Here is a 16,612-nt window from a genome sequence, read left to right as displayed (position 1 = left end):
GAAGTGGAACTAGCCTCGGACTAGCATGCATAAGATGTTCGACAGATATAGAATCCATACCTGTGGACCTATTAACTGATAAGTTTTTAATGACGTGAAAGACCTCATGGGTCTTAATTGAGCACACCTCTTCAACATTGTTCACTTGACAGCGTTCCGTTAGTACACAGTTAAAAAGATTTTCGTAATGCTGTTGCCAGAAAGCAGCTATTGCATTAGCTCCCGAGAAGCCATCAATCGAGCAAGGTAAGCAGGGTTTGCAATTAGTTGCAAGCCTCACCTCCTTCCAAAAGGCTTTAGTGTTGTTACAAGATAACTTCTTGGCCATGGAGTCTGCCCTCAATGTTTGTTCGTTCTTTTTGATGTACCGTAGTGCGTATTTATATTTTGCATTCGTACACTTCTTATATTCAAATATGGGGCCCTGCCTGGGTCTACCTGCCGAAGCCCAGGCTTTGGTAGCTTCACAGGCTTCTGCATAAAATTCAGCGACATAAGTGTTCCAGCCAGGCCTAATTCTACTCCTCCTCCTATGTGTACTAAGGGGTTTACTGGCAGCAAGTAGTGCTGACACAATGTGATTATACATTTCCATGACATCTGTTTTATGATTGGGATCACAGCAGTTATTGTTTCTACACATGACTGCTTGCTTGGGCAGATTTAAGTTGCTCAGCAGTACATCGGTGTCGGAAGTATAGGAAGTAATGTCATCATTGGAAAGAGAAGATCAGACTACCAGATCTGGGTTAAAATTTCTCTTCGCTTTAACAGTATTCGGGACATTAGCAAAACTTATAACCATCTTCACAGGGATGTGATCTGAGGTAGACATGTTATATAGAATTTCCATCTGTGCCAGTGACGTGTGAGCATCCACTGTTGATATACAATGATCTAGCCATGATGTATATATATATGATAACCTACTCATTTGGGATCCATACAAGGAATGTACTATTTCTTTTGTTTGCACAATGCATTGCACTTTGGACTTCATAATAGTTGCCTAATCTAGATGCTGGTTCTTTAAGGGTGCACTTTTCATTAACATACTTCACATCATCATATCTGTTTGATTCAATCATTTTTCTGCAGACTGCCATCACATGCTTCAAGTTTCATTGCAGACATCAAGCCTCAGTCTACATTGATTGATGCTGGGCTGCAAGCCTGCTACTAAGGTCTGTTAATACTCCAGCAATGACGGCTACCGTTAGAGGGCGCTAGAGTCAATGTTTTCAGTGAACCACTGCTCCGGAAGCACTCTCTCTAGACTTAACCGGGACTTGCCGTTCTTTCGTTTTCCCTACTCACCTAACGAGCTCCTTCAAAGTATTCTCATCGGGTAAGTACCGAAGTAAGAATCTGGTGCCCTAAAACGTCCTATCTCAAAGCTTAGTGGAAGTCGTTTGGCTTTATGTTGATGCTTACCAGGTTTACATAACTTTGTTTTGTTTAGCTCAGCTAGCGAGCTAAGACACGTGAACGCATTTCGAATGCTTTAGCTAAATGCCACTTCCGAATTGTAAATTTTATTTTAAGGGTTAACATTAGAGTGATTACATTTAATTTTTCGAGACGCTTTTCGACTTGTTTTAAAGGCCAACCCAATCAAAAACATCCAGCTAAAGAGTAGAGACGTGGAAGACCAGGTGAGGAAATCCAGGCCACGACGAGCGACTGAAAAAACACAAGAAAATGAGGGTAAGATCACAACATCAGTTGTTATACTTTTTATGCTTGATTTGATGTGACCGTGATCAGTGATTGTGACTGTAGAGCAAAATTCCTTTACCTGACTTGCCATACAAAGCTCACGAGAAGGATAATTTCACAATATGGCGATACTACAATTATTGATATATGGGTCAGGGAAGATTTTAAGGATAATCTACAGCGAAACAAGCTATTCTCATCCTTCTGTTGGGAATTTCAATTAGTTCATCAGTCGTCGATGTCCAATCCAATGAACTGGGAAGCTGGCAGTTTCGTTCATTCGCTGCCGTCCCTCCTCCTTCAAACTGAATGGACGTTTATGCCCGTCAATGGCAGTCAATGACTTAACAATAATGGCAGTGAAAGAGATGACGAAAGATAGGTGTTAATAATAAAGTGCATTGACTGCATCTACAGCTAAAGAGTTCTTAGGCTGCGTTCAGACTGTAAGCATATCTGATTCCAATCTGTTTCGTCCTCAAATCCAATTTTTACGACTGGCAGTTCACACCGAGTTTTAGAAAGTGTCCAAATCGGATCCGGGCCTGTTCATTAGGGATGGGAATTGATAGGATTTTTACGATTCCAATTCCATTATCGATATTGCTTAATGATTCGATTCTTTATCGATTCTCTTATCGATTCTAATTTGGGGAAAAAGAACAACAAACGTTTTGATTGGCATCGAGTTTGTTTAATCAGAACTCACAACCTTACAAACTCACAACGAGATCAAAAGAGGCCCAAAGCCTCAATGTTAACTGTGGCAATAAGTGGCAAATACACAAGAATGTGTAACATTTTACTGAAACATTTATCTAATAGAAATAAAAAATATTGGTATATATTGGGAGATAGGTTGTTGTTCTGCGTTTGGCAATATGTGTTAAAGCAGGGGTCCCCAAACTTTTTCCTGTGAGGGCCACATAACTTTTCCCTTCTCTGATGAAGGCCGGGGTCAGTTTGTAACAAAAAAAGTGTGACGATTGCAGAAGTGCATAAATGTAAAAAATTATTGTTTTTCAGAAAGCCACAGTCAAATAACCCTTTCTGGATTCTTCACGGAATGAAAGTAAATAAAATATAAATAATAATATAATAATAATAATTAATAATAAAAACACTATTAATTAAATAGATAATAACCAAATAACCCGCTCTGAATTCTTCAAGGAAAAAGGCCAGGAAATAAATAACACGATTGAAGAAAAAAAAAAAAAATTCAAAATGGCCGGACCAAATGTGGAGGCGGTCCGTATTTGGGCCGCGGGCCGCAGTTTGGGCACCCGAAGAAATGCCGCATTCAAGCGAGTGAGCGTGCGAAGTGAGAGAGGGAAGCACTTCTACGAGCCTACGTTCTTTGTTAATGTTAATATCTACAGAGGCAACGCCTGTATGTATCATCTTTTGTGTTGTTGTGTTTCCACTCGCGATCGGACACTTAAATCCAGTTGTGTAGTGGTTTGAACGATGTGCTAATGCTAGCGAACGAATGCTAACCATACTGTTATTAGCAGCTAATCATCGCTGATTTACGTTGATGCAAACCTGTTTGTTATCGGGGACGAAATTGATTTGTTTCATTTCTATTTTTAGTTTCACTCTTCAAGTGATGGTTGAATAAAGTCAGCAAATTATACCAACGTCTTCTGTATCGACATTTCGGAGTTTAGCTAGCTGTATAGCTGTCTCGGTGAGGACAGTGCAGTCTATTCCCTCCCGATGCAGTTATCTCCACCTTGCAATGACTGCAAGTCGCTTTGTTGTAATTTTTCCTCGTGAAGTGAAGACACACTTTCGAGCGTTTGAACCTACGTGCTGTCATTGTTATGTTTATGGCTGCAATGCTCGTGCTTACCCGTCGTAACCTTTCATTTTCACACTCTTTCCTCTTGGCGCCATGCTAGTTTGATGCGTCTGGACAACAAGACACGTCACGACGCAATACGCGTCTTTAGGAATCGTTAAAGGGATTGTTAAGGCTTTTTCATTGTGATGTCGAGGCCTCGAAACACTCGGAACCGGTTCCGAATTGGAATCGGATTTGGATTCCCATCCTTACTGTTCAGACTGGGCCACTGGTATCCACCCTAATCAATAAACTAAATGTAAACTTTCAAAATAAACCATTACAACGCCACTTTAATTAAATGAATACTCAAAGCAACCAAATTTAATTCGAATATTTTTTCTAATTGAATACTCGAGTTAATCGATGAATCGTGTCAGCACTAGATTTGTTTATTTGCATTTCAAAAACCAGAAGCCATTCATTTACGAATGTGATTGCAATTTAGTTTGCATATATTTAAATGTTCAGATATTAAGATTTGAATGAAGCAAAATAACATGCTTTTTCTCTCAATTTTATTGTTATAATCATTTGTTTTGGATGTACTGTAATTATTTTCTGTATAAAAATTAATTTGGTGTTCGAAAAGTCTTTTTTCAAACTTGAGTCATGAAAAGGAGGGGGTCGTCTTATAATCAGGGCCGTCTTATATTTGGGCCAATACGGTAGTTCAAAAGTGCAACTCTTTAGCATTCAGAAACACTAAAAGAAATGAATTAAAAACATTGTGGTGGTCAGTAAATGTTACTTTTATAGAGCAAGTACAGGGAAATATATTTTAAAAATGGAATAATGAGAAACAAACATAGAAATAACAATCAAAACATGTCTCTAGTATTTAAGTAATCCTACCTCTGGCTTTTATGACAGCTTGCAGTCTCTGAGGCATGGACTTGATGAGTATTCTTCATCAATTTGGTGCCAACTCTCTTTGATTGCAGTTTCCAGAACATCCTTGCAATTGGAGCCTTGCTGTGGACCATTTTTTTCCAATTTCAACCACAGGTTTTCAATAGGGTTGAGATCTGGGCTATTTGCAGGCTATATCATTGACTGGATGAGTCTTTCTCCAAGGAATGCTTTCACAGTTTTAGCACTGAGATAAAATGTCTGAGTGAGCGCTCGTCATCGCCATCACAATGTGCGCATAGGGTTCTCCATAAAAACAGCAATTGTGCAGTGACATGGCTTCCTGGATTCTTTTTATAAACACCAATCTTCATATCTTCATCATTCACAAATAAACACTGTTAGCCTGGATTAAATGTTATTATATGAATACTAGGAATTTCCCAATTGCATATTTTTTGCACCCGAGTCAGAGAGCCTCATTTTGAGAATCTGCCGATATGGAGTCCCGATCTGACACCGAAAAAGTTTTTTTTTTTTTTTTTTGCTTTGACTCTCCCGCTCCCGGGAATAGCGTCTCACTCAGACAACGAATGAGTTGTCACAGCTCACTTCAAACTGTGTACAAAGCTTAGCGATGATTAACACATTTGTGCCTTTGATCGTAGAGCTACCGAGGCATTTCTGACCAGATCAATGCTACAAACCTGTCAATCATCGTTAAAAACTTTGTTTGCTCTCTGTAAAGCTAAACAACTTCACGTATAGTGAGGTAGGGCTGGGCGATATGGCCTTAAGTACGTATCACGATAAATTGAGCAGATTTACCTCGATAACGATAAATGACGATAAATTCGGCCAAGCGGACTGTTATGATTTGAAAATTTGAATCAATGCATGGAATACAAATTAACCGTTTCTCGTTAAATTTATTTAACCAGCTTTCAATTTAACAATTGCACATGCAGTCTAAACATTAAGTATTAAAAAAAATCTTGTAAACAAGAATTCTAGTGTGAACATTTATAACAGTTTGTATGACTTGAAAAATGTACAACATTATAAAAATCAATATGACGACTGTGCAAACATGTCATTCTAACACAAATGACTTGCAGCTTTAACAGTACACTTCAGACAACTTTTTGATAATGGCTGCTGTGACATAATTTTTCAACACAAGTGTTTACGTCAAGGTTTCGTTTTTTTTGGTTTTTTTTTCCCGAAACATTTTTTAATACATGCACCCCCACACAGACACAACCAGATTAAAGCTGTATTGCTCTGATGCCAATGAAACATTTAAGGTTTTATGATGGCAAAATAAACTAAACACATACAGAAAAATAGCTGTGGTCATTAAACTGTCATATATTGTATATGGGCTTCACTGTTGGATTATACTTTATGCTGAGTGCTTTACCATCATGAAAGCTTTCAGAGAAATCGCACAGAGATGCCAAATAACGCGACATGATGATTTCTACATGAAGTCCGTGCCCAGTACACTCATTAATTTCAGCCGTTTCGACAACGTTAGAGCCGCTATCCGACTCTTTCACGTTCATTTGTAGCCGCTGTTAGCCGCTAGCGTTAGCCTGTGGTTTGGCTACCAGAAGAAAGCACTGAAAGCATCCTCTCCTGATATCGTGAGAGCCAGGGAGGACAGCGGGCGAAAGCCCTAATCCGCCAAGAGTTTACTTAATGTCGGGTGAAACTTTGGCGAAGCTAACTTAAGCCCGACTCCATCCCGTTTACTTGTAGCGTTAGCCTACCGGGCTTCTGTTTGTTTGGCTTCCTGAAAACCATGTGACTCCATACGTAAGCACACTGTCTGCTTTCTTAAAGGGGAATGAACATAGCTGAACAACACAGAGTCAAAGCGGGATGAAAAGACTATATTTTATTGTTTTATTAAATAACCGAATTTACTGACATGGTCAAAATTACGTCTGTCATCGTGAAGAATTTCGGTGACGGTAAATTTTCGGTTTACCGCCCTGCTCTATAGTGAGGACAGTACATGTCATATTACTGTAATAAAGTAAAATATAGGATACTGTGAGGTACAGTATGGTACTGTTTATATTACTAAAAAAAGACCGGTGACAAATGGCGGACAAGACTCCGGCGTCATAAATTCGAAATCGCACAAGTCAAGGAGGTCCTAACCCGGGGACTACACGTATACATCTGCCAAAACAGCCTCATAGAACTGATAGAAGTTCGCCTGTCCCTCTGCTGTTGGATGCATTGTTGACGTCAGCGCGGTGGTGCTCTGTAAAAAAGCAAAGCTCTATTTTGGGCCTCGCCTCTCGGCGTAAATTCAGTCAAGCTTCCCGTTCCGCCCAGGACTGCTTTCCACCGCTCACTTTTGCCGAGAAGTCCTGTTACACATATATAATGAATGGGTTGCCGCTATACCATTCACACTAGGCTGCCGCTGGTTTGAAACGCCTTTTACAATTTGGATTAAGGGTGTGCCATCTTAGCCACCCCACGATTCGATTTGATTACGATTCAGGGTGCTACGATTCGATTATCGAACGATTATCACTGTATTGACTAGGCCTGAACGATATTGGAAAAAACTATTGTTGCGATTTTTTTTAGGTTTGCAATATATTGCGATATTATATTGCGATATTAAAAAAAAATATATATATATATCTTTTTTTAAAGAAATTTTCACTAGATGACTTGAATAGCTGTTTGGAAATACTTTACATGACACACTGTGACCACAGTGTATTCATATAATACTGTTTCATTTGTGAATGATGAAGATTGCTGTATGAAGGGATTCAGGAAGCCATGTCTGCACAAAATAGATCATTTATTGAACACAATATTTTACACTTCAACAGCAGCAAATACATTCAATGATAAATAAAAGAGCAGGTGCATTAGTCCCCTATGTTTTTGACAAAATATAACAATAAATAAAAACTTCTGTAAAATAACAACAAAGTTGTACTGTAAACATATTTGAACAAAAATATTAAATATGACAAACAAAAGAGTTGTTCACAAACTATAACAATAAATAAATAACCTCAGTAAAACAACAGTTGTCAACATATTTGAACTTAAATATTAAATCTGACTAATAAAAGTGCAAGTGCATTAGTCCCCTGAGTATTTTACACAAACTATTACAATATAAAACTGCAAAACGGCAACAAAGTTGTAAAAATATTTAAACAAAAATATTAAGTGTCAAAACTTTATGTGCAGCAGTACTATATATAGTTATTTGAAAAATACGATTTACAATAAATTTAAATATAAAAGAAACAGAAACTCAATTGAACTTGTAAATAATTGAACTGATTAACTGCAAATAACTGATGAATAACAGAACCATTTTAACTCCCAAATTTCCTGCCTTCCTGACAGCTGTCACATGAATAAAAAGAAGAAAAGACATTTCTGCAGCTGTGTTATGTATTTGTCTGCATATCGTCCACCTTCCTTGCTCAGCAATTCTCAACTGGGTCTCATAGGTTTTTGGCCAAGACTACAAGTTTATTCACTATTGCAGGCTTGAGACAAGAACGTTGGCACGTAACAATGTTCCCACCTGTACTAAAAAGCCTCTGATGGGAAGCTCGTAGCAGGAATGCATAGATACCTGCGTTTTAAATGGTACCACATGTTCGACAGATTACTTCTTGTTAAGGCAACCACGGCGAGGCACTGTCGACAGGGCTGTTTTTTGTCCCTTATAGTCTTGTTCTTGCCAAAATACTTCCAAAACTCCTTTTGGAGACGGTCTTACTTTAACGTGTTGCTTGGTTGCTTTCACTTTGAGAACGGCCCCTCCTCCCTCCGCTCTGCTGTTCGGCCCCTCCTCCCTCCACTCCGCTGTCGCAGGAGGAGGGGGAGGAGCCGATGACTTGCTGGAGGGAAAGAGAAGCTGTGCGCTCTCCTTCCCTCTCCTTCCTCAAAACAAACGTTTGTGGATTAAAAAAAATGAAATGAAAAAACTATCGCACGTCCTTGCGATGGGACTATTGCGCATGCGCACATCGCGATGGCGATGTTTAAACGATATATCGTTCAGGCCTAGTATTGACGATGATCACGGGTATCACAATTATCGATGCATTGTACTTTACTAATTTATAAAGTAGCCAAACAAATTTATGTCCATTATTTATTTAAAATATCCTAATGATTCAACGGGAACGATGGAAACATGGCCATACAACAAAAAGCTGCCCTTAAGCTGCTTTTTTATTTATTTATTTATTTTACAAGCGAGTGCCAAAACATTAACCATTTTTAAGGCAGTACTTATTTCTCTCAGCAATACAATAAAATTTACACGGGTCAAATAAATTCCATATTTTCTGGAAACAGTGTCATTAAAAATCAGACTTAACCAATATACTTTGTTTTCACGTATTTCTGTACTATTTCGCATGTTTGTAGTGTTACTGCTGTACTTAACCATGGTTTTACCATCCTGCATATGAAATACACGTAAGCGCATTAGCTAATTAGCTTAGCGCTCGACGCTAACTGGTAACATCTCAAAAACGGCAACAATAAAAGCTTAACAATACAAGAGGGTTCGTGGACTCACCTCTTATAGACGCACAAGACTCTTACCAACACACTCAGGACATTTTTCAATTGACATGACTTGAAACCACTGCTGGACATCTGAAAGACAAGCAGCAACGAACTATCTTCCTCCCCCTCTTGCTCTAAAAAATTACTTGCGCACATAAGCGCTCACTCCAGGTCCATGCCTGTCTCATACACACATTTATTTTGAAAAGGAGTAAATCTCTCGCTCAGTAACCAGCAGCATCCATCATAACGTTGTGTGTGCGTGTGTGTATGTGGCTGACGTGTCTTGAATTTCGTTCCGCTACGAGCGGCTGTCATAAAAGTTATTAGGGAAAATCATCGTTTTTAAACCTTTTTGAATCGTAATCGAATCGTCACGTGTCGAATCGCGATGCATCTAATAAGCGATTATTTGAAACTCCCTTTATTTGGATGGGCTAAAAATCAGATTTTGTCTGCCAGTCTGAACAAGGCCTTAGTGTCGGTAAAAAAAATATACAACATGAAAATCACGGCGGGAGACTGAGCAAAGCTTGACTTTTGAAAATCACGTGATATTTTTCAATTTCCAGTGTCCCGTGGACGTCAAGATGAAAACGCTTCGCCCTCAGAAGCACGATCCCCTCATCAATCAGGAGGAGGAGCCAGAGACCTCCAACATTAAAGAAGAAAATCAGGAAGATGAAATCCCCAAGTCTCCAATGACTGTCAGTGTGACGAGTGAAGAAGGCGAAGTTCCAAGCAAAGAGAGCGGAGTAGCGAAACCTTCGAGTGACAGCTCATTTCAACACCTGACAACAAAAGGAGAGGCACGATCGCAATCTGACGGTTTGTTAGCCCCGCTCTCAGACAGTGACGACTTAACGTCACACTCTTCTGATTTTAACAGTGATGATGAGGATAAAGACTTTGACTCAAATGCAATTATCGAAAATAGATCGAAAATGACGAGCATTTCCGAAAGTGTTCCGAAAACAGCCGAATGGGGCGGGGACGTCACGACAAGTGATTGACAGTCGAGGCGGAGCCAGGTGCCATTGTTTTTTATCGACGAGAGAGTAGCGTTCGGGTTTGTTTGACCAAACATCACTAGAATGGTTCAAAACTGCTGTGCTATGTGGTGTAAAAATTTATCGGAATATAGTATCCATGAGTTCCTGAACGCGAAAAGAAAAGCTGGACTACGCAGACAATGGGTAAAGTTCGTCCGTGCAAAGAGGGCTAATTTTCTAGACCCAGCCTCCGGCACGGTTTTCTGTTATTTTCCACCTGAAAGCTTCTCGAACTATGGACAAGTGAAATCCGGTTTTGCTAAAAGATTGCTGCTCAAAGGAGATGCGGTGCCGACCATACACGCGCAGCCACCTAAATGTCCCGAGATATCAAGAAAGAGGACGATGACTGGTAAAGGAGGCTAAAGCTAAGCAAAGGAGGGGAGCAGCCAAGCTCGAAATGGTCAGAGTGAGTACTTATATAATAAAAAAAATGTCACGCATTGGATACAGGACTGGACACATGTATAGATTATCGTTCGTAAAATATATAGAACAAATCCTCTGATCCCATTCATATTTGTATCTGTTGGCAGAGCGAAAAGCTATGATAGCGCAATAAATGATAATTATTCTATGCATTCCTTTATTTTGCAGTCACGGTGTATCAGCTTCACAAAAAGAAATGCAAAACAAATCATTGGTGTTTTCCACACGATCTGCTGCCGATGTTTCATCAGTGTCATTGCTCCCCTCAATGACCGTTTCATTACGCTGCATTGGCGTTCGTTTGGGCTCAAATTGGTAACCTAAAACACTGATTAAAGCTTCGTAACTCTCCTCGTCACCATTAGATGAACATTCGTTACGTCCTTCTACGTCGGGTTCGTTGCTGAAACTAGAAACGAAATTGTCTGCCATCATCGCCGCCATTCAGTATTAAAGCACTGAGCCTTTTTCTTGTTGAAGAAACACCCCTCACTGTCAATTCTGAATTCTCTTTTATTGACAACGAAGGGTGTTTCTTGATGAGGGAACTTGGAATATGTGCAGGACGAACACAATGCATCAGCATAAACAGCTCAAAACAATGCTAATTCTCCCCTCACTAGAAGGAATTATATTGATGCAGACAGGCGCTGCCCCCCTAGTGGCCGGTGGCAGTCTCTTCACTTGTCGTGACGTCACGCACACAATGTGCCAGATCTCGGGCGCCGGTCGTTTTAGCTTGACAATCGAGCCAAATTTCTCTCATTTTCTTGTGTGTAATTACACAAAGTGGCATGATATGAATACAAAAGGCATGCATTTATGGATAAATGATGGAATATTAACATTTTCCCAGGGCATGACGTACCCTTTAATAAGTCACACAAGGACACACGCTGGGGAAAAGATTTTCTTGGAAGCAAGCGTTAACAACACATACTCGTACACACACCGGGGAAATGCCTTTTCTCTGCAAATTTTGTGGTAAAAATTCACCCAGAAGGGACAATTAACGCGTCACACAAGTGCACACACTGGAGAGAAGCCTTTTGTTTGCACATTTTGTGGTAAACCGTTAGCTGGAAATGGAAGTTTAAAGAAACACACAATGACACACACTGGCGAAAAGCCATTTCCCTGCTCAGTTTGCCATAAAAGATTCTCTCAGAAAAGACTACTAAACTATCACACAAGAACACACACTGGAGAAAAGCCTCTAGTCTGCACAGCTTGTGGTAAACGATTCACTGAGAAGGGAACTTTAAACAGACACACAAGTACACACAATGGAGAGAAGCCTTTCACCTGCAGGCATGAAAATCACTGGCAGTCTTTTCCAAAACGCAAACTTGCTGTTAAAAGATGATACTTCAAATATGAAAAATCGCTGGTTAACAACATTTGCAAATGGAAGAAAACAAAATATCTATTAGTGACAGCACAAACAATAACAAAAAGTGCTTTTTGTGGAATGTAAAGTTGTCAGCAGTTTAGCGAACGTACTTCCGGTGAAAATTTCAAAATTAAAAGCACGTCACATTTGTCATATAAATAACGATTTCTGGAGCTAATCCCACATACTTCAGAAATAATACTATAATATGTACAGTAGGGATACCAAGTATTTGATACACTGCCGATTTTGCTGCTTTTCCCACTTGCAAGCCATGTAGAGGTCTTTAATTTGTATCATAAGTTCTCTTCAACTATGAGGGATGGAATCTAATACAAAAATCCAGAAAATCACATTGTATAATTTTTAAATAATACATTTGTATTTAACTGCATGAAATAAGTATTTGATACATTACCAATTAGTAAATATTTCAGCTCTTAGTTATTTTTTAAGAACCCCTCCTGTTCTCCACTCATTACCGGAAGTAACTGCACCTGTTTGAACTTGTTACCTGTATAAAAGACACCTGTTCACATGCTCAAACAAACAAACTCCAACCTCTCCCCAATGGCCAAGACCAAAGAGCTGTGTAAGGACATCAGGGATAAAATAATAGACCTGCACAAGGCTGGGATGGGCTACAGGAAAATAAGCAAGCAGCTTGGTGAGAAGGTAAACAACTGTTGGAGCGATTATTAGAAAATGGAAGAAGTTCAAGTTGATGGCCAATCTGCCTCGTTCTGGGGCTCCATGCAAGATCTCACCTCGTGGGGCATCACTGATCATGAGGAAGGTGAGGGATCAGCCCAGAACTACACGGCAGGACCTGGTCCATGACCTGAAGAGAGCTGGAACCACAGTCTCGAAGAAAACCATCGGAAACACATTGCGCCGTCATTGATTAAAATCCTACAGCGCACTCAAGATCCCGCTGCTGAAGCCAGTGCATGTCCAGACACGTCTGAAGTTTACCATCTGGATGATCCAGAGGAGCAATGGGAGAAGGTCATGTGGTCGGATGAAACCAAAATGGAACTTTTTGGTCTAAACTCGGCTCGTCGTGTTTGGAGGAAAAAGAAGGATGAGTACAACCCCAAGAACACCATCCCAACCGGGAAACAAGGAGGAGGAAACGTCATTTTTTTGGGGCTGCTTCTCTGCCAAGGGTACAGGACGACTGCACCGTATTGAGGGGAGGATGAATGGGGCTATGTATCGCCAGGTCTTGTCTGACAACCTCCTTCCATCAGTGAGAGCCCTGAAGATGGGTCGTGGCTGGGTCTTCCAGCATGACAACGACCCAAAGCACACAGCCAAGGCAACTAAAGAGTGGCTGTGTAAGAAGCATCTTAAGGTCCTGGAGTGACCTAGCCAGTCACCAGATCTGAACCCGATAGAAAATCTATGGAGGCAGCTGAAAGTCCATGTTGCCCGGCAGCAGCCCCGAACCCTGAAGGCTCTGGAGAAGATCTGCATGGAGGAGTGGGCCAAAATCCCTTCTGCAGTGTGTGCAAACCTTGTCAAGGACTACAGGAAACGTATGGTATCTGTAATAGCAAACAAAGGTTTCTGTACCAAATATTAAGTTTGATTTTTGTTATGTATCAAACACTTATTTCATGTAATTAAATGCAAATTTATTATTTAAAAATTATACACCGTGATTTTCTGTTTTTTTGTATTAGATTCCTCCCCTCACATTTGAAGAGAACTTATGATACAAATTACAGACCCCTACATGATTTGCAAGTGGGAAAACCAGCAAAATCGGCAGTGTATCAAATACTTGTTCTCCCCACTGTATATCTGTGCAAATAAGTCAGAGCCGTTGTTATCTTTAGTAGATAATCCTTAATGTGTTCAAAATTCTTGTAGAGACTCCTGCCATTAATAAGTTTCAGCTTACCGTCCACATCCACGGAGTTGTTATACTGGTCCGCTGTGTAGTATTTACGGTTATCCAACATACTATTGTAGAAGTTGTGGTCCGGATCAAGCTAATCATTTGGGTCATCATGGCACTCTTCAATCTGTCCGTCCAATTTTAATCAAAATGTGGTTTCAGATGTCAAGAAGAACAACAATTTATTGCATTTGAATAGATGATTTATTCGGATGTATTGTCACTATATCCGTGGCTGAATAGGCTAAAAAAAAGCAGGCAATAATATCGCATATCGGCAATAATTTATGAGTCAATACATCGCCGACTAAAATTTGTTATCGGGACAGGCCTATGAATGTGCTTGTTTGGACAAAATGTAACAAAAGCTATTAGGATAATACGTTTTTTATATTCACACATACTAATTTTCCAACAGTGTTTGGATTTAGATGGTTTCTTTTTCTTTGAAAAGTATATCACTCGCACAGTTGATATTTTTTCACAGCCCAGAATCCACATAGTGTGAGATGATATTCCACGCCAAGACAGAAAACCATCAAATTCCTACTGGAAAAATTATACAGAAATGAAATATCAGCCATTCTATCCCAAGAGCATGATTTTTTAAAAATTCTGTGTCCCGCAGACGTCACAGTGGAAGACCTTCACCCAGAGAAGCACGATCCCCACCACGTTGAACAGGAGGAGTCGGAGATGCCGTACATTAAACAGGAGGCGGAGCCAGAGACCCCCAGCATGAAAGAACAGGAAGATAAAATCCCCAAGTTTCCAATGACTCTTAGCAGGAAGAGTGAAGAGGATGACGGTCCAAGCGAAGAGCGCAGAGCAGCGCAATTAGCGAGAAGTAACTTGTTTCAACACCTGACAACAAAAGGTGAGGGACGATGGCAACCGGACGATCTCTTAGCGCCACTCTCGGACAGCGACGACGTAACATCACAGTCTTCTGACGATATCACCGATAAGGAGGATGTTGACTTTGATGCTTCGAAATCCTTAAAAAAGTCATCACTGAAAAGAGACGGAAAAGAACGCGCGGGTGGGAAACCTTTTCCCTGCTCACATTGCGATTCAACATTCAGCACCAAGCAATATTTAATCATACACACACGCACACACACAGGAGAAAAGCCTTTCGTCTGCACATTTTGTGGTAAAAGATTCACCCAGAAGGGAAGTTTAAATGTACACAAAAGAACACACACTGGAGAGAAGCCTTTCGTCTGCTCTCTTTGCGATAAAAGATTTTGTACGAACCAAGAGTTAACAATACACACGAGTACACACACTGGAGAGAAGCCTTTTATCTGCACATTTTGTGGTAAAAGATACACCCAGGAGGGAAATTTAAAACGACACGAAAGAACACACGAGCTTAATTTAACGACACACACAAGAACACATACTGGAGAGAAGCGCTTTCTTTGTACATTTTGTGGTAAAAGATTTTATACGAAGCAAGCGTTTACAACACACGCGAGTATACACACAGGAGAAAAGCCTTTTGTCTGCACATTTTGTGGTAAAGGATTCACCCAGAAGGGAAATTTAAATGTTCACTCAAGAACCCACACTGGAGAGAAGCCTTTCGCCTGCTCTCTTTGCGATACAAGATTTCGTGCAAAGCAACAGTTAATAAGACACACGCACACACACACAGGAGAAAAGCCTTTTTTCTGCACATTTTGTGGCAAAAGATTCACCCAGAAGGGAAATTTAAAAGTACACGAAAGAACACACGAGCTTTATTTAACGACACACACTAGAACACATACAAAAGAGAAGCGCTTTCTTTGTACATTTTGTGGTAAAAGATTTTGTACGAAGCAAGCGTTTACAACACACGCAAGTATACACACAGGAGAAAAGCCTTTTGTCTGCACATTTTGTGGTAAAAGATTCACCCGGAAGGGAAATTTAAATGTACACAAAAGAACACACACTGGAGAGAAACCTTTCGTCTGCTCTCTTTGCGATAAAAGATTTTGTACGAAGCAAGAGTTAACAAAACACACGTGGACACACACTGGATAGAAGCTTTTTGTCTGCACATTTTGTGGTAAAACGTTCACCCTGGAGGGAAATTTAAAAGAACACGAAAGAACACACAAGCTTGATGTAACGACACATGCAAGAACACACACACGTATCTAAGTAGTTTGATTTTGTCATTGCATTATAACATATTTAAATGCTAGTTTTACATTTGGAGGTGTTAGACGACAACTGAAAACTATGTAAACTGTTACGCAGAAGGGAACTTTCCCATGTGGAGTGAAAGTTTCATGTTTGTGTTAGCATTTGCACGAAAAATTGACTTTTACATGTGATTTGGGTTTTTCTTTTTTTCACAAGAATCCTTTTTTTTTCCAGAGAACGTCTAGATTTCCTTGATTCACTTACCTGTGGTAATATCTAAGATAACACCATGTATAACATAGTTTGTTCCCAAGTTCTAAATGGCACATCCTAGTTTGTTTCGTCGCGTTGACATATAAAAACACTGGTGTTTCCCAAAAGGTTTGAGGTCACGACTTTAAATTCTATTTTCCACTTTTCTTTACTGTTGTACTTTCTAATGCTTATTTACACTCACCGGCCACCTTATTAGGTACACCATGCTCGTAACTGGTTGGAGCCCCTTTTGCCTTCAGAACTGCCTCAATTCTTCGTGGCATAGATTCAACAAGGTGCTGGAAGCATTCCTCAGAGAGTTTGGTCCATATTGACATGATGGCATCACACAGTTGGTGCAGATTTGTCGGCTGCACATCCATGATGCGAATCTCCCATTCCACCACATCCCAAAGTTGCTCTATAGACCCTAC

The 16,612-nt window shown here is 40.0% G+C and overlaps 1 protein-coding gene across 1 annotated transcript; it reads left to right on the top strand.

The window, feature by feature from the left end:
- Nucleotides 1-16,323, top strand: LOC130915091 (gastrula zinc finger protein XlCGF57.1-like). Its single transcript, XM_057834824.1, has 5 exons — nt 1-246; nt 1,099-1,348; nt 1,605-1,707; nt 9,574-9,829; nt 14,410-16,323. Exons 3-5 carry the CDS (start codon nt 1,702-1,704, stop codon nt 15,816-15,818), a joined length of 1,671 nt encoding a protein of 556 aa, XP_057690807.1. The 5' UTR covers nt 1-246; nt 1,099-1,348; nt 1,605-1,701; the 3' UTR covers nt 15,819-16,323.
- The last annotated feature ends 289 nt before the right edge of the window (nt 16,324-16,612 follow it).

The sequence above is a fragment of the Corythoichthys intestinalis genome, chromosome 1 (genome assembly GCF_030265065.1).
Source record: "Corythoichthys intestinalis isolate RoL2023-P3 chromosome 1, ASM3026506v1, whole genome shotgun sequence".
NCBI lineage: Eukaryota > Metazoa > Chordata > Actinopteri > Syngnathiformes > Syngnathidae > Corythoichthys > Corythoichthys intestinalis.
Note: the sequence above shows the minus strand (reverse complement) of the source record. Positions and strands in the feature narration are given on the sequence as shown.